Source organism: Staurois parvus, unplaced genomic scaffold, assembly GCF_062004578.1.
Source record: "Staurois parvus isolate SC_StPar_1 unplaced genomic scaffold, SC_StPar_1.0 ptg000229l, whole genome shotgun sequence".
Taxonomy (NCBI): domain Eukaryota; kingdom Metazoa; phylum Chordata; class Amphibia; order Anura; family Ranidae; genus Staurois; species Staurois parvus.
Genome location: NW_028318025.1, coordinates 6,177,449 through 6,196,514, shown reverse-complemented (window position 1 = coordinate 6,196,514; position 19,066 = coordinate 6,177,449). Strand labels below are relative to the sequence as shown.

At 42.0% G+C, this 19,066-nt stretch overlaps 1 protein-coding gene across 1 annotated transcript; it reads right to left on the bottom strand.

The window, feature by feature from the left end:
• Window positions 1-465: 465 nt before the first annotated feature.
• On the bottom strand, window positions 466-17,604 carry POLR3G (RNA polymerase III subunit G). Its single transcript, XM_089679656.1, has 7 exons — window positions 17,488-17,604; window positions 9,070-9,199; window positions 8,258-8,326; window positions 6,796-6,849; window positions 4,301-4,362; window positions 2,145-2,267; window positions 466-650 (listed from the first exon to the last, which is right to left on the bottom strand). The coding sequence occupies exons 1-7, from the start codon at window positions 17,602-17,604 to the stop codon at window positions 567-569; spliced, it is 639 nt and encodes a 212-aa protein (XP_089535782.1). The 3' UTR covers window positions 466-566.
• Window positions 17,605-19,066: the final 1,462 nt, after the last annotated feature.

Below are 19,066 nucleotides of genomic sequence, written 5' to 3'. Positions count from 1 at the left end.
ATCCTGAGCCGCATTGTGCATCTACTGCCACACACAGTGCAGCTTGGCCCCTCCCCCAATCATTGGATTTGATGACAGCAGCAGGAGCCAATGGCTCCTACTGCTTTCAGAGAGTCCAGTAAGGAGGGAGAGAGTGCAGTGTGGGGTCAAGATTAGGCTCAGGTTAAAAAAACCTTTAGCTTTACAACTGCTGTGAACTGGCCACATGCAAATTAATATCGGTTAGCCAGTAATTTTGTTGACCTATAGATGAAGGCTTGCTTAAATACATCTGATCAGGTGAACCCTTATACTATATAATTTGTAATTTTTAGGATCTGACATATCTGATTTGCATTTTGTGCATTTAAAAAAAAAAAGAAAAGATAGATGGCTCTCTCTATCAATCACTCTATGCCTAAGCCCCTTATGGCTTAAAAGTTATCTGCAGCAAGCATACAGAGTGAAATACTGGTTCTTAGCGTACCCTTTTTTAGCAAACAAAAAAAACAAAGAGTGCATAACACTTTAAATTCATATTACATATATTTCTGACTTGTATTGTATCAGTTTATAAAAATACAGGTCTAGTAGGTAGCTTCATCCATATTATCATCACTGTTCCCAAAATCATCTCCATCTTCAAAGTAGGAGGCAATGTAGTCATTTCCCTAGAAGATATAAAAGCAAAGATTTCAAAAAACTAGAACAGTTTCAAGGAGTTTAGTGTAGTAATTCCAGGAAAAGATTAGGAATATTGGCTGTCTGCTAAGTTAAAAAAAAAGGGAAAAGAAAGGCAATAAAAATGGGAGATTTATAATCCAAATAGCAAGTACAACATAGTAAGTTCTTAAAAAAGTCTTGGCGCGTTCAGAAAAGATCATAATAAAAGGAGATCTACCTTGCAGCGATTTTCTTCAACTACCATGTACCATAGTTCATTACGGTGATTTGGGGTGGGCTGCAAAGCATGTGTGTATGAGGTTTACTGCCTTGATGAAAATGAATGGCACCACAGTGTGTTAAAACATACCCGAATCCACGGCACTGCTCTGCACTCACCTCTTAGCATGCACAGACAATCTGGGTGCGGCCTCATGTAGCCCATCTCTGCCCCATCTAAGATGAGAACAGTCATATTCCAGTATTAGCTTATCCTGGTGTGTTATTACCATGATTGACAAAGCAGCTACATACATAATGTCTCCACCCAGGGGAACCACACTTATCTAACATGTTTCACCACAATGGGCTTGTTCACAAGGATAAAGGCTTTACTTACCCCTATCCTTGTGAGCAAGCCCATTGTGGTGAATTGTGTTAAGTGTGGTTTTCCTGGGTGGATACATTATGTATGCAGTTGCTTTGTCGATAATGGAATAAAACACCAGGATGAGCCAACACGGGAGTGGGACTCTACCTACCACAGGGTGTTAGCACATGTAAAGTCCACCACAAAGTACCAGAATTAATACGCTTAAAAAGGTCATGGTGGTGAACTAATGGTTTACTTTTTTTTTACTTTATAGTGTCTGGTGTCAACTGAATGTGAAATTCTACCAGCCTCCAGCTCCCACCCTCTCTCACCTTTCATAGCATAAGGCTTGTCTTTTAGCCAATCCCCTTCCTATGGTTTGACAAAGAGGCGGTCCTGTTGCCCTGAACAATGTAGCCACGCTCCCTCCACATCCTGACGTCATCACCCACCAAAGAAAGGTGCTGATTGAAGTTGCAGCCATCTTGCTACACCCGGAAGCCAATGCTGCCCAAGTTCCAGCCTGACAGCTGTATTTCCACCAGCAGCTACCTGGCCAAACTGCTTCAGCCAGCCGCTTGCCTGCCGAGCTCTAAAGCCTAGGGATCCTAGGGAGGTCTTTATGGGTTTATGACAAGCCTTGATCTTCTTTTAAAATTAGTGAGTGCATTTTTATTTCCCTTTATTCTTTTTAGTAAATCTCTACACCTAGACGAAGGTGCCTTTTTGTATATCCCCAAAATTACCATGCCTATCATGTTGACCAATCGGTGACACTGCCTGCCATTCCACCGATCGCCATCAGTGGATATGGGCTCATGGCTGAAAGGAGGAGTCCTTATTAAAACATATCTACTTCTAACTGTTAAGATAATTAAGTTTTAAAAAAAAAAAAAAATCTATACATTACTTCTTCATATTCCTCCTCATCTTCAATCTCTGCCTCAACTTCCTCCCCTTCTTCATCACCACTACCTTTTTTCTTTTCACTTTCTTCATCCGATTTTTCTTCATCACCTTTTTTCTCTAGTTCCTGTATCAATAAGTTTAGAAGATGTCAGAAGGATGAGCAAGTTAGATATAAAAAGGAAACTTAAGAATTCTCAGGCATGTAAACATTCTTCACTCTCCCCTGTTGTGCAGTAAATCAGATATTTTTCCACATCTTTCAGGAGGGACATCCAATAGAGAAAACTGTTCTCAGTTAGTGCTCAGGCCAATTTGAAGTAGTGCCCCACAGGGTTTGGAATTAAAAGGAAAAACTTAAAAAAAAACCACTCTGAATAACCGTTTCACTGCCATTTAATTTCTATTCAATGCTTTAAATAGCACGTCTGTCTGCTGTGGCATTTTCTTGTTAGTCTTGATTATCAGAAATCAAGAATGCAAGGAATAAAGAGGGTCCAGCTCCTTGCTAGTTTAATAATGTGCAAGTCCAGGTGAAATTTAAATTTTTTAAAGTTTTAACTGCTGTTATACATACAAGATGGGAGAGCCTGCTTGTTCAGGTGCTCCAAAATATAAGATGGTCATACAAGGTCAATGATCAATACAGTACTATAGAAAACAAATGCCAGAAATGCACTACCTTCCAAGATGCATTGCTCGCTGACGTATGTAGAATATGTAACAGCTACAATTACTGAAGCTGAAATGCATTTGTTTAGTGCAAATATTTTAAATAGCATTAACATAGGAGGTTGTTTTGTGACATAAAAGGAACAAAGCCTGTAGATGATATTGTAAATGTCAAATCACATTCTGCCTAGCTGTCTGTCTATCTCAGGGCAAAACTTTATTACAAGCTCTCTGATCTGAGAATTTAATGTATGGGTTGCCCTACCTGCCGCACATGCATAGGTGTGAATCAAGTTATAGATTTACTTGTGCTTTACTTTAGAACATTAGCATAGAGCTGCTCTTTTTGTTCACCAAATTCCTTTTTTATAAATAAAAGGTTAGCTTAACAAGATACATTGAAATAGTAAAGCTTCATGTGGCACACAAACCAGAGGAAGAGAGAAATGTGGTGTATAGGTCATCCTGTGGCTATGAAGATATGTAGTGGTTCTTTCTAGCCACGTCCTCTCTGGTCAAAATGATTCTTTACAACTGAGAACAAAGCTTTTCATTAAGACCTGTGTGTGTGGTATATTACGTACCATAAGTTTATTGTTCAGGGAGTCCTAAAGTTATGGTCAATAGGTGTCAGGACAGGAATGCTGGAATGGGCAGCAGGCCTATTAACAATGTAACGCACTGGCTGACGACAACCACCACCCACAGACCGAAGTCCCTCAGGGCGTGGAGTCTAAGTCCCAGGCTGCCCTTCACCAGGGCCCCTGATGGTGGGGATGGACTTGACGCAGCCAGGAACCAGGTCGCGGCCCCCCGAGACACCCCAGTTGCGCTAATGGCCGCCGCCAATGGCATGTAGCTGGTGGAAAGGACAATAGAGTAGTCGGGCAGGCCGGGTCGACAACGGGACAAAACGGTACAGGACAGCAGACGAGAATCACAGGTCACGGACCGGGTTCAGCAACGGAGGGTCAGATCAAAGGAGAACACAAAGAATGGTCGAGTCAGATTCCAGGAGAGTCACAAGAGTCAGAACAGAGCTGTAGCAACACAAAGACAAGACACAAGTGCAAAGAGCATGTGCGGACCACAGGCTTATATGTAATCAGCCACACCCCTCTGGGGGATGGACCTCCGAGACCTGAAGGCATAAAAGATTCCCACCATGCTCTGCAGAAATCCAAGATGGATGCCAGCACATGGAGTAACATAACCTCTGGGAAAAGGTAGGACCTTGACAATAGGGAAGAGAACCCCCCCCCAATAACATCCCACAGTGTATGAACGTCAACTGGTAACTCGGATGCACATTCTGGTCAGGCAATGTGCACCCTAGGGACTGTTGTAACATCTAGTTTTCTTCTGGCCTTTTCAACTGGTTCTGTCTACTCCTTTAGCTCTTGCCTCTGCTGACCTTCTAGTTACACCTAGCCCTTTTTTTCCCCTACAGTTACTAAATGAGCCTCATAAATGAATATTGCAACTTACCTCAATTTTCTTTAGGACATCTACGTTGGCAATGACCTTTTTACTTTCTGCTTTTTTCACACCTGGTAAAAAATAAGTAGCAGTATAAACATGGATCCAGTCTTTTTAAACTTATGAAATATTGTAGCCAATGATAGATTTAAACACTTGACGTTAACGGTTATAGAGATTTCATTCTATATGGCTTGTAGTCAGGATGAGTTTCCTGTTACTGGAGCCCAACAAAACTCTACTAGATCACCACTTTTACACAAAACTTTATATTGCAGGTTACCAGTCCTTAGATGTGGTGGCGGCAGTAGTTCTTTTCCAGACAAGGAACAATCTAGCAAGCACAAATTCAAATCATAATTTTTTTGTCCTTCTTTAGACCACAGTGTATAGTTTTGGGTTTTTGTAAAAATGTACAATTCCATTACAACTTCTGTGACTTGAGGTTTCTCATTGGCAAATGAATGTTGAGATTACTTATGTTGTGGCTTCTGCTTGCAGAAATTGGGCAGAAAATTTGTTTTATTGCAAATCCGTGTAGAACGGCTTCACACTCCTCCACATCATAGAGAGATATGTAGGATATTGTACACACATTACCAGGTTTACCACATTTAAAGTGTATCTATAGTCAAAACCTTTTTTAAATTTTTGGTTACAGCGGAGAAGGATTAGATCTCCTGGCATGTTTTTACTGTTCCATTGGAGAGAATACATCAGCTCCTGCATGGGGAGAAAAAAAAAATGTCCCTAGAACAGAAAGTGAGGGGAATCTCTAGATCAGCAACAGTTTTGCAACGACAGAACTTTTTTTTTTATGTTAAACCCTTGTCACCGCTGTACACATACTGTATATGCATCTTTACTGAAGAGGGTCTTCTTCGGGGAGGTTGCACAGTGCGCTCCCTGCACAGGGACTGGGCTCTCACCAAGAGCTATGGGTCCTGTATGAACGATCAGGAACAGGGAAGCCCTACCATTCAATTTTTAGACTGCTCATTTCTTTGTGAAATCAAATACTTACCGTATTTCCTTCACTGTAGATCAAGGTCAGTGTATTTTAGGTAGGAAACTTTTTTTTTTAAATTAGTAGCAATGTGTTTTAGGTAGGATAAAAATGCAAAATGAGCACAATTGTTTCTGGACCCTACCACAGGTACAAAGAATATACACATGTGTGGTATCACTGTGATCATTAGGAGCAGGAGAAATGTATTTTGCATTGTTCTTTTGGTGGTAGGTTATAGTAGTAGCAAGAAAAAAAAAAAAATACAACCAAAATAAAAAATTGTTTTTCTTGTTTACTATTTTAAGCCAGTTGCCCTTTGATAATGTTTTGAAAAATAAAAGGGAAGGGGGGGGGGGGGAGGAGATATCCATTACCATTTACTACCAAATGAAAAAACAACAAAGAAAAAATTCCAGGCTCAACTTACCAGCCAGCCTGCAAAAAAAACAAATTGTCCTGTCTAACAGTTCACGTTACAACCAGGGGTTTAGTTTGCACACTTTTGCAAATACACGTGTAAGCTGCAGAGGCCATGTCGCACTGTGGCACTCCAGTATTATTTACAGTCCTAGCTCTATAAATTTTCAGAGATTTAATAGCAGGAGCACATATATATTAATGGATAGATTGGTATCAGGTATGCCTGGAGGGAGCCTCCCCTACTTAAAAAGGCACAGAGGCACACTGAACTCCAACCTATAAAAGCCCAATTTGTCTAGAAGAAAGAAAAAAAAAAAAAAAAAAGTTATAATTCACTTGAATACATTAAGTAGTTGTGATGATATATACAGTTTTACAAACACGTTAAAGTTGCAAAATTGTGTTCTGGTGTTAACATCTGTTTTACCCTCCGTCATGAGGGAGTAAAGAGGAATTTTTTTTTTTTTTTTTTAATCTTGCTTCCAGTCTCGTCAAATGTTCCCAGAATGGAAAGCTATGGGAAATCTCTCTAAGGAAGCCACAGCAGTAATACCCAACAGTTGGGCTCCCTGCACAGTTGTTGGGGGTGCCTGAATTTCAGCTTTTCCCAGTGCAAGTTATGAAAATTCAGTCATTCCATAGCAGATTTTGTTTTATAGTTTGAGCATTGTATTTAAAAATAATCCCATCTTCAATATCATCCATACTGGTACATGCATTGATTATATTTAAAAAAAAGAATACAAGCTTTTTGGTCAATTTACTTTATGTTTTTAGTGAATACTGAAGCCTCCATTGCCGTTGTACCTTCATCCTGCAGATGTAACATTACATTGGGAGATGCACTTGTAAAATTCACCAGCCATTGCTTTCTAAGAGGGAGGAATCCTAGGATTTCCACTTAAACAAAAAAACCCCTTTCAATAGTAACCCAAAAGCAAAGATTCTTTTGAGAACACTAACATTTTAGCATCATATGAATATAATCACAACAGCATTTTTTACATTGCTTTTTAACTTTTCTACACAACCATCCCAGGCACGTGCCATCAGTTACAAAATAAATTGTTGTTACGTTTCTTAGCCTTCTTCTTCACTGCTTTCATCTCCTTTGGAAGTGTTCGCCAATCTATAAATGAAAAATAAAACAGATGTGAACATTTCTAACCTACAAATAGGAAGGCCAAACAAGTACCAGATTCCACTCTTACTAGATTATAAAACTAATTACCTTTTTAGTGTGGGCCTGCCTCTCCCAAGTGTACCATCACCTTTCTTCATTTATTGCCAGCTTTAATGCTTAGAACGGCTTACGCTTTTAAATAACTCATAGTTAAAAACATTTTTAGTTATGATGTACTGTTTAAAATGTTAACATATTAAAAATGTACCTCAACTGGCAAAAGCACCCCCTAGTATAAACAGACCACTGAATGAGAAGCTTTGCTTGATCATACAGGTTCACCCATTTCCTTTGTTATGATAAATACAATGCCTTTGCTGAGGATGACCAGTCTATGGCTTGCCCCTTTGGATGGTCCCAGTAATTTCTGTTTTACCTACCAGGTTGCCTTCCCAGTGGTAACCAGCAGGTGGCTGTGCTTTGGGATAACATCTGCTTTATATTTGTTATATGCCCTCATTCACATACTTCACCCTTTCAGTGTATTTTATTTTTTGGCTTTCCTCTTTTTCGCTTGGGGTAATCCTTCGCATATGTTAAAACTCAGTAATTTCTGCTGTGATCTAGATGCTTTGCTGCTACAGTGTCCCATGCCACCATCTTCTTTTCTAATGTCATCAGGAGCAGACTATTTCTGGTTCAGGCTGCTGGCCCCCTGATGATGCTCCATCGAGTCTGCTCTCCTCTGGCCACTGTTGAATCTGATGCTCCTTGGGATAGGTAACTTGCATATCCCAACAGGCTTCAGGAGCTAAAGGAGACATTTTCCCATAGGCAAGAATGGAGGCAGAAAACAGGGAAGGGAGCATTTTGCCAGTGTTCTAGTCTACTTCATCTCACCTTTGCCAAATCCTTTTATGCCTCATAACGTTCACTTTTAGAATTCTGCCATACCTGAGAAATAGAGTCTAAATGTGATACAAACAAAAGCTTGCCAAAGACAGGTTCTTACACTAGTTCAAACTAGGCCAACAGTGACAGCTTCCATATTTCTGTTCTCATAAGTTATTTAAAGAGATGCTATCAACTTACCCATGCATCAGTATAACAAGGGCTCTCTCAGTGCCTGCACAGATGCTCATTTGATTTCAGTATTGGCCTTAAACTCCCTATTGGCCTATGTAGTAAGGTGAGCGATCTAAAAGGCCTAAAAAGACAAGAGTGGCACAGAAGACACAGACAACATCATGGACAGATCGGCTCTAATCACCCTTTAGTTCATAAAATAAAGTAGGTTTTTAGAGTTTTGAGTTGCTGAGCAAACTAAACAGATATGTAAGCACCAAAAGCCAAGTTCTACCGACTCTAGAGTCCACAGGTTTTCTCTATAGGAAAGTGATTACAAAACACTTACCTGGCACCCATTCCTCATGGAGTTTTTTTTCGGCTTCTATTTCATACTTTGTGATATACTTCTCAATTCCTGCAATGCAAAATGTAACATTGCACTTGGAAATGGTTTGGGCTTGTTACCTATGAAAAGCACTATGAATAGAACTTTTAAAATCAGTATTGTGACTGGGAATACAGTATGTCCTGTTAAATGAGAATTTGGAAGCCAAAACAGGTAATGTTCAATTTACTTTATACAAATACTGGTAAACAGAGCAGGCAGGGGAGTCACTCTTTTTGCTGCCTGTGTAAAGTGAAAGTGATGCTTGAGTTACTGAATTCTATAAATAAAGCAACTAAACAATGGCAGGATAACACTGTTTAGTCATTTTTTTTTTTGATGAATGAATGAAAAGTCCACCTCCTCCATTCATAGAAAAATCTTCAGATAGAAGCTATAGTACTTCTTTTATGAATGCAGGAGGCCAAAAAGGGCAGGCATAATTGGCACTCTTGGCGAGTGCCTGTGACAGGCCTAGCTGATCATGATAACCCCCACAGCACCAGAAGATTAAGGCTGCAAGGGAACAGGAATGTGGAGTGCAGGGAGCAGCCAACAGCACAAGGGTCAGGTCTCACTGAAAGTAAGCATTGTCCCTTGTGCTGATTTTTTTTTTTAATTTTCACTAAACATGGGCTTTAAAGTGAGCCAAGAGTTCTGCCTGCTCTCTGGAAATGAATAAAAATATTGATTTTCAATGTCTCAAATTTTCCAGACAACATATTTCTAGCCCGGACTTTAAACACAAAAAAACCCCAAAAAGAATATCATACTTTGCTTCACAACTCCTTGACTTATGTAATATGGCAGTCTTTTCAGGTTTCCTCGTAGTTCTTGTTTTAATGCTAATAAATAATCCTGATCTTCTCCTTCTATCAGAGAAGCAGTTTTGTATTCTATAATCTGGGAAAAGAAACAAAAAGTTAGCACAGGCAACATAGGATGGAACGAATGATGACATAGCAGTAAGAACTTAAAGAAAAATATTTTTTTGGATGGAGCTGGGCAGCCAGTGCAGAGTTATAGAAAAGTTAACCTGTATACAGTCATGACCAAAAATTTTGGCACCCCTGCAATGCTATTAGATTATGCACCACGTTGCCCAAAACAATTGTTGCAATTACAAATGTTTAGGCATTCCCATGTTTGTTTCTTTTGTTTGTATTGCTATGACACAAAAATGTAGAGAAACAAAAAAAGGCAAACCTGACACATTCCATGCAAAACCCAAAAATCGACTGAACAAAAATTATTGGCACCCTCAATTTGATATTTGGTAGCACACCCCTTGGAAAAAAATAACTGAAATCAGTCACTTTCTGTAACCATCAATGAGCTTCTTACACCTCTCTGCTGGAATTTTGGACCACTCTTTTGCTGACTGCTCCAGATCTCTCAGATTGGAAGGGTTCCTTTTCCAAACAGCTGTTTTGAGACCTCTCCACAGGTGCTCTATGGGATAGAGATCTGGACTGATTGCTGGCCAGTTCAGTACCCTCCAGCACTTTGTCTTAAACCATTTCTGGGTGAGTTTTGACTTGTGCTTTGGGTCATTGTCCTGCTGTAAGACCCATGACCTCTGACAGAGACCCAACTTTCTGACACTGGGCCCTATATTGCACACCAGAATTCTTCGGTAGTCTTCAGGTTTCATAATGTCATGCACATGGTCAAGACATCCAGTGCATGAAACTGCAAAGCAACCCAAAAACATCAGTGAACCTCCACTGACTGTATTCTTTTCTTTAAAAAGGTCTTTAAAGGCTTTTTTCTGAAAAGAGTAGAATGATGGGATTTCCAAAAACCTTGTAATTTTGTTTTGTCTGTCCACAGCACATTCTCCCAAATGGATTTTGGCTTCTTCAGGTAAGTTTTAGCAAACTCTGTGTCAGCAGTTCGATCCTCCCGAGTCTCCTACCATAATCTCTTTTCATTCAGATGGCGACGTATAATGCGAGCTAACGAGTTGTACCCTGTGCCTGAAGGTCAGCTTGAATTTGTCTGAAAGTTGATCAAGGTTCTTTATCCACCAGTTGAACAATCCTTCCTTCAAATCTTTGATCAAGTTTTCTCTTTTGTTCACTCCAGGGAGATTAACTATGCCATGGGCTGTAAACCTCTTGACAATGTTGTGCACAGTGGACACAGCAGCATTAAGATCTCTGGAGACTAACTTGTAACCTTGAGATTGTCCATGCTTTTCCACAATTTTTGTTTTTAAATCAGACAATTTTGCACTGTCTTCTCCATGCGGCAGACAGAGACACATAACAGAAAGGTTAAGGAAATTTTTCACCATTTTAACTGGTTGCCAGAGTGGTTTCTATATTGTCAGCACCTGTTAATTAATACAGGCTAGTTGAATTACAAATTACAGGAGCATCACAAACTTGGAATTCAATTAGTTCTTACAATTTTGAGAAGGTGCCAATAATTTTGTCCAATCAATTTTTGTGGTTTTGCATGGAATGTGTCAGATTTGGCTTTTTGTTTCTCCACTTTGTGTCACACCAATATAAACAAAACAAACATGATATGTCTAACATTTGTAATTGCAACAATTTTCTGGACGAAGTGGTGCATTATCTGACAAATGCAGGGGTGGCAATTTTTTTTGGCCATAATTGTATATCTACAAATAGGCATAGCAAGATGCCCACTATTACCACTATAGGGCAGAAAGGCCTCATGCATGTTCCTTTCTGATTTAGTTTCACTTTTCTCAGACCTGCTCTTGATTTCTGTTTCAATATTTTTTATTAAGAAAGTTTTGTTTTTAAGAATATAACAAGCTCAAAATACGCCCTTGCAGGGGCAGAGCAGAACAATAACATATAAACAGAGACATCCTGCTAACTTGTATTAGTCAAATAACGAAATGTCCAATGACATCAAGAAGGGACGGCAAAAAACCGAGCCAAATAGCAGCAGTAATCCAACATATCGGAAAAAAGAAGAAAAAGGTTAGAAGAAAAATAAAATAAAACAAAAAGGGAATCAGAAAGAAAACATGAAAGAAGAGAAACTAGAGGGATCACGGATCCAGGGCTATCACAGGCAGCGACTATAGGAGGCCATTACTAGTAGGAGGCAGGGATGGTAAGGACTAATGTTTCTAAGGTTTCGAAACCTTAAGGAATCTCAGATGAGAGTCATGAAGAATGCTAGACATCTGTTCATTGAACAACATTGCATTCATCCGGGTCTTTACCCCCCTGGAAGGCTACCGAAGAGGTTCGCCAAGCTTGAGCTATAGCACGTTTGGCCGAAATGAATAGGTAGGATGCCAATTTCTGTTGAGACCTAGACAGACCCAAAATTGGGCAATGCAGGAGGGCCACCTTTGCATCCCTACGGACTGTAATATGAAATAGCGTTTGTAGCAAACCAAAAACCCTAGACCAGAAGCCTATCAATCGTGGGCATGACCACCAAAATGTGCAAGACGTCCCCGCGTAGACCACAGTTCCAGAAACACCTATCTCCACAAGTTGGATGAAAGTGAGCAGTCTGAGCCGGGACCCAGTACCACTGCAGTAGAACTTTGTAGGCTGACTCAAGAGTGACTGTATTGAATGAACATTTTGCCACCATCCCCCAGGCCCTACGCTAATCCTCCACCGCAATCAAAACACTCAGATCTCGCTCCCATTGAGAGACAAAAGACAGGGGTGATGAGGAAGACCTACTGTTAAGGGAGGCATAAATTACAGAAATGAGACCAGGGGACCCTGGGGAATGCTGACAAGTGTGCTCAAAGGGCGTTTTGTGGTAAGGATATGTAGAGGTATGATTGAGGGATAGGACCCAGTGGTGCAATTGCAAATACCAATAATATTCCCGTGCCAGGACCCCCCTTGATTCTCAAAGAGACTCCCAAGATGGAAGCATATGAGCGCTCAGAAAATCATGTACAATTACAAAGCCATGGAAGGTCCACCAAGAGAAAGAAGGGGGATGTTCTAGGCCTGGCGGAAATAAAGGATTATGCGTAATCGGCATAAGAGGTAGGAATGACGAAATCAAATTACCCGAATATTTTACAGAATCCCAGGTTCTTAAACTGTGAAGCATGATAAGGCTCAAAGCCGGAGGGCGCAACTTAGGCAAGAGCCAAAGCAATGTAGTTAGGGAAAGCGAAGCACAGTTGGGTAATTCTAAGAGTACCCATAACGGGATATCTGTCGTGGCATGAAGCATAGACAAATGGGAAATCTGAGCCGCCAAATAGTAACTAGAAACGTGTGGAACTCCCAAACCTCCCTGTAGTCTATGAGTATACAGAGTGGCTCTAGGCACTCTGGGACGTTTATGAGCCCAAATAAAAAAACTGAGAATCTGGCTCTGTAGTACATGAAGAAAAGACGCATCGACATGAATAGGGAGAGTACAGAAAAAGTACAGGATCTTCGGCAGGATAGTCATCTTAACAGCATGTATCCGGCCAATACATGATCAAGAAGGAAACTGCCAAGAATGAAACAGGGACGTAACAGAGCGCAATAAGGGATAATAAGCTGAAAATAAGGCAGAGTAGGAGGAAGCAAGTGTAAGCCAGAGAATGGGATGCCCAACGGTAGGGAAATTGTGTCTGCAACCGTTCAACCAGGTCGGCAGGGAGCAGAATATTCAATGCCGTGGTTTTAGACAAATTGATGCGAAGGCCAGATATAGTCGAAAAACGGTCCAATATGACCTGGAGGTTGGGGAGAGTGATGAGAGGATTGGTTAAAACCAAAAGGGCATCATCTGCATAAAAGTTGGCCTTATATTGAGTGCCAGCATAGGGGACACCAGAAATATCCGGGTGACTTCGAATGGCTGCAGCTAAAGTTTCAAGAGCGAGAACAAAAAGAGCAGGTGATAATGGGCATCCCTGTCTTGTGCCCCTGAAAATAGAGAAGGATGAGGAAAAGAAACCTGCAAATTTAACAGAGGCCGTGGGAGACTAATATAAAACCGAGATCCAAGCCAGAAATGCGTCACCAAACCCCCATCTAGACAGCGTATATGCCAAATATTCCCAAGAAAGTGAATTGAACGCTTTATAAATGTCTAGGGATAAAAGGAACGGCGATGTAAAATATGAATGAGATGGATGACTTTACAGATGTTATCAGCAGCTTGTCGCCCCAGGAACGAAGCCAACCTGATCTCGATGAATAAGTGAGAGTAAATACTTATTAATTTCGGGTGCTCAGAATCTTTCCCAGAATCTTAAAGTCCACGTTTAGCAGCGAGATCGGTCTGAAAGCTTGCGGTTCAAAGGCATCTTCAGCTTTCTTAGGGATCAAAGTAATATGCGCCTGAAGAGTCTCCAAAGAAAGCCAGGAACCCTGCTTCAAAGAATTGAATAAAAGGCTGTCAAATGAGGAACCATTTTTTATAGTAGAGCCCAGAAAACCCATCTGGGCCTGGAGCCTTGGAGGCCTTCAAAGATTTGATGGCTTGGTAGAGTTCAGATTCAGATATCCGCATTCAGGGCATCTCGGGCTGCATCGGATAAAGAGGGTAGGTGTAGCTCAGCAAAAAAGCTATCAGCATGTTCAGTGACACAGGTGTTCAGTTTTTGGTAAAGAGAGGACAAAAAAAATCCACAAATCTAGGAGTAATCTTCACAGGGTCTGAGGTAAGGCCACCGCCCCTCATGCGGAGTTTAACAGGTTTATGCGTGCGACCAAGCGAATTAAGTTTCTTGGCCAACATTGGCCCCAGTTTATTGGCGCAAGTACAAAATCTATATCCAGCCCAACGTAAGGCTTTCTCAGCTCGTATAGTGGAGAAAAGATCAAGTTTAGCAGCCACCACATCTTGAGCTTTCCTATTGGCCGTAGTCCGGCAGGCTTTCCAAGTAGCCAATCTCGAGGTCAATTCCAACATACTCTTCTCTCTGGCCCATTTCCTGGACGAGGCAATTTGAATCAAATGACCCCTAACAGTGGCTTTGTGAGCCTCCCACAGAGAAACGGCCGAGGATACAGAACCCACATTGTCCGTAAAATAGGATTGAATGTGTGAAAGAACCTGGGAGCAAGAAGCCCGAGTGGTGAGCAGGGATTCACTGAGTCTCCACAGAAAAGAGGGCCGAGCCATGCCAGAAAGACACAGTGAAAAGACCAATGGGTCATGATCAGACCAGTGTGAGGTCGAGATGACAATCTTTTGAATTAAAGATAAATGTTGGGAGCAAATGAAAACGTGATCTATTCTACAAAAGCTCAAGTGTGGGGCCGAATAAAAAGTGTATTCCCGTGTTGTAGGATGAATTTCTCGCTAGACATCAACCAAACAATAAGCTTGCAGCATAGCACGCAATTTAGATTCCTGAGAAAGGTCGTGGCTAGGGGTCCCTACCGTCGGGTCATGGCAATCGACAGAGGAATTAAGAGCAACATTTGAATCTCCCAACAATAAGAAGACACCGCGTTGGTGGTGCGAAATCACCTTCGGCAAGTGAGAAAAAAAATTTGTGTTGAAATCTATTTGGCGCGTAATAACCCACCAGGGTCACCTCCTGATCCCAAAGGGTACCCCGGAGGAGCAAATACCTACCGGTGGGGTCAGCTACTTCCAGGTTGCAGGTAAACAGCAGATTGCATCTAAAAGCGATCACCACGCCCCTATGCTTCTCAAGGGCCGAAGCAGAGAAAAAGGTCGGATAATGGTGGGAGAGGTAGCGTGGCGCGGAGGATTGAGAAAACCTTGTCTCCTGTAGGCAGACTACGTCCACGTCTTGGGACTTTAGATGATGGAACATTTTAGAACACTTGGTCAGAGAATTAAAACCATGGATATTTTGAGAAAATCTTCAAAGGTTTTAAAGCCATACTGAGTCAAGGGAATTCAGCTGCCAAAGTACGGTAGGAATAACGGTCCAATCCTCAAATGCAACCTTACCCAGGGCTGCCCCGGATCCGTGAGAAAAAAAAAAAAAAACACACACACACGTGACAGAAGAAGAAACTGTACACTCTAAGGTAGTGCAATGAAACTACACTCAGTGCAAATTGCGTCCCAACCGTAAGGACACACATAGGGGGTGGCTCTACCACCGGGCACATGGGTGCGTCATAAACATAATACAAAACGAACCTTCATGGGGAGGGGAAGGAAGGGGGAAGGGGTAGAAAAAGGAAAGAGAAAAAAGGGGAAGGGAAGGGAGGAGGGAAAAAAAAGGGAACAAAACAGGCAAAAAAAACAACATCAAGTACATTACCTTAATAATGCATAATATGACACCATAATACATAAAAGAAAATGTAAACAGGTACACAGACATATCAATATATAAATGAGGCATTCCTGGGTCACGGCCCCGTTAGATAGGAAGCCGGCACCAATCATATAAGGCATAGGACCATGAGCCACGGAGGCCCCCGATATATATTAAAAAAAAAAAAAAAAAAAAAGAAATTAGCAGGAAATACAAAAAAGAAAAAAATTCAACTTAAAAAAAATTGGACCCCAAGGAGCTGGCGGGGAACGAGGGTCACCACCAGTACAGACCAGTATTACATAGAAGAATATTTCAAACTTAAACTCAAACTAAAATTAAAAATAAGCAACATCAAAAACATACAAAACGTTCACCCAACAAGGGCCAGTCAAGGTCTCAGCCCCATCAGAAATGCGGAGAGTCACGGCAGTGGATTAAGCCATCTGAAAAGTCTTACCCATCCAACCGTACTCAACCTGGATTGGAGCGGGAGGATCCGGACAACAGAGGAGTACTAGAGAGGGAGCGTTTACGGCTACCAACTTTCTCCCATATACACCCCAGCTGAGATGAAGGAGGATGGGAACCGGAAGGCCGCACTGGGCTGTCGGAGGTAACCCGCGAGGGCAGAAGGTGTAGCGCCTCCAGGGTCGACTTGGCCTCTTATGGATTGTGGACAACATGGTTCCGGCCTTGGTACGCAAACGTAAGCTTAAATGGAAAGCCCCATTGGTACTTGATATGATGGTTCAGGAGGACTGACGTAAAGGGTTTCATCTGTCAACGTTTCTGGATGGTGCCAGATCCGCGAACAGCTGGTACGGATGACCTTGAAAGCAAAGATCCTGCTTGTCTCATGCAAAGCGAAGGAGCGATTCTTTTGTACGGTGATAGGTGAATTTAATTATGATGTCCCTAGGAGGACCCTCAGACCTCCTCGGACCCAAGGCGCGATGAATGTAATTGAACTCCAGATGGTCTATCGGTATCGCCGGATCCAGCTCTTGAAAAAGCGCAGTATCAGCAGACCTGAGGTCAACTATGGCTTCGGCCAGGTGAAGAATACCCTGATAGGACCTATTCTCAAAATCTTCCAAGCACAAGAGAGCCGCGTCAAGCTCTCTTCTCAGATCTGAAAGGTCCTGTTCATGATTTTCAATCACCGTAGCCGCGGCATCCATCTCATCTTCAAGAACATCAGTGCGGCTTCCCAATTCACAAATTTCCTTGGTGAGATGATTCGCTAGTCTGGAGGTAGCGGTGTGAAGCTCCTGCTGCAGCATGGTCTTAAACCTGGCCAGGAGGTCTGCGGCCCGCGAGGGGGGCTGTGCGTGGCCTGCGGCCTGCGAGGAGGGCTGTGCGTGGCCTGCGGCCCGCGAGGAGGGCTGTGCGTGGCCTGCGGCCCGCGAGGAGGGCTGTGCGTGGCCTGCGGCCCGCGAGGAGGGCTGTGGGAGGTCTACAGAGTTGTTTGGCAGGCTCTCCCTGTCCGAGAAGGCGTCTGGGCAGCCCGAGGGTAGCTGCGGGGATGCAGCCAAAATCAAGGCCGAGGCGCATCGGCGGGCCGGCTCTGAAATCGAGCGCTGGAGGCTGCGTTTTTTTCCCCCATGGCAGCGGGGGGGGGGGGGGGGGCAGGGGTGGGGGATGGAACCAGCTCCCCAGGAGGCCGATTGAGGAGAAAATGTGCCCGACGGTGGAGGAGCGCAGAGGTCAGCCATTCCCTATGCTCGCCTGCTCTTGATTTCTTGCCATAAATCCCTTAGCACACAATATCAATATATCAGAATTTTGCATGTCCAAAGATAGTTTACATTGGTCATCACCAAAAGGATTACAAAAACACCATTTAATGTCAGAACTGGTAATAAATGCTACAATCTATAAACCCATACACTCCTCTCAGCTACATTTGGTCCTCCATGAAGTACAGTTATCTACAAATACAAGTGCCCTTTAAAGTTTATCAAAACGGACTTACGGGGAATAGAGGCAAAGGCTGTGCTTGAGTTTCAGGAAGAGAATCACCTCTTGAGAAACCAATGGCTTGTAGGTCAAATGTAAAGTTAGCCCCTCTTCCTCTTCCCTTACCTGCCATTTCTATAGAAGTAAACAAATATACAGAGTAATTTATGGGAAACAAAGCTTTGCTATTGTTGAATTATATAAATGTACATTTATAGACGAGAAGAAAAGTTGGTATTATGTACAATACAAACATCCAGCATGCACTGGAAGGCATTGGAGAGGAACAAACCATTGCTACTTGTCAAAGCCCTTTTCCTAACAATCACAAGTAGCAATGGATTGTCGCTCTCCAATGCCTTCCAGTGTGTGCTGGAAGGAGAGTGGACAATCTGCCAGGAGGTGGAGGTGTCAGCTTCATCAATTCCTAGTGAGTCATGCAGAGAGAGGAGGCATTGGAGAAGAACAAACCATTGCTACGTGTGATTCTATTAGGAAAAGGACTTTGACGTCACGATGCTCGCAGAACAGGATTGAGGATGTAGCCGGCTGTAGGCTTGAGGTTAGAGGATCTACATTCACAGCATTGTATTTCACTGGAGATATATTATATGAAGCTCATTATTACTTTATAAATGTGAGTGGAAAACGTTTTTTAAATAAAACGTTTTATCAGAATAAAACACTATGTTTTGGTCATCTCTTCCCAATGTAAACATGATGGTGGAAGGGTGTTGAGAAGGAGGAGGAAGAGGGATACTCAATGGAAGAACTTACCCGTTCCCATTGAACAACAGACATCAGTCCATAATAAGGGACACATGCCATTTATGACCTCACCTAGTGGTTTGGCCATATAGATCAGGTGAGAGCACAGCTGGTGGAAGTGGACACACTTGAAAGTTTTTGGAAACATATTATTGAAGCACTGGGTGTCAAAGAAGCACTTTGGAACTAAAGCATGTTACATCTGTGACAATGCACTATATTGCAATTTGGGACTATTTCATATACAGAGGTTTATGCAATATCTGTTTTTGTGCAAATTAAGTTTTTTGTTTTATTTTGATGTCTTTATATGGTGATGTATATTGGTGAAGCACAACACTGGATTGTTTAAAAAAACTTGTAGCTTTCCTATTCACAGAATACTGTGAATGAGTGACGCAGCCAGGTGGGCTGAGCCCCACACAGCCACTTTTCTAAAATAAATTGTGACAGCTAGCGAGAGGAGAAGATCCCCCTTAGCTGTCACAAAAGGTGAACTTATCCTTTAACCTCCCAGCCCCTTCTATTTTCAGTTGAAAGGATGTCAGGCAGGAGGGTGCCATTGTTCCATTCTATATTGGATAAGAATCCTTAGCATAATTAGGTTGAAAAGGCAAAAAAAAAAAAAAAAAAAAAAGGGGAGGAGGAAAGTCTATCTAGTGCAGCCAATAAAGCCTGCCAATAACTGAAATGCTTGAGACACTATAGACTCTCATCCTATAGCCACAGTGTTCAGTAATGGCCATTTAAATGGAATTCCCAGTTGCAATTAGTGATAGTTTGATAGGCAGTATTGCTTGCAAAACAAAACAAAAAAAAAAGGCAGA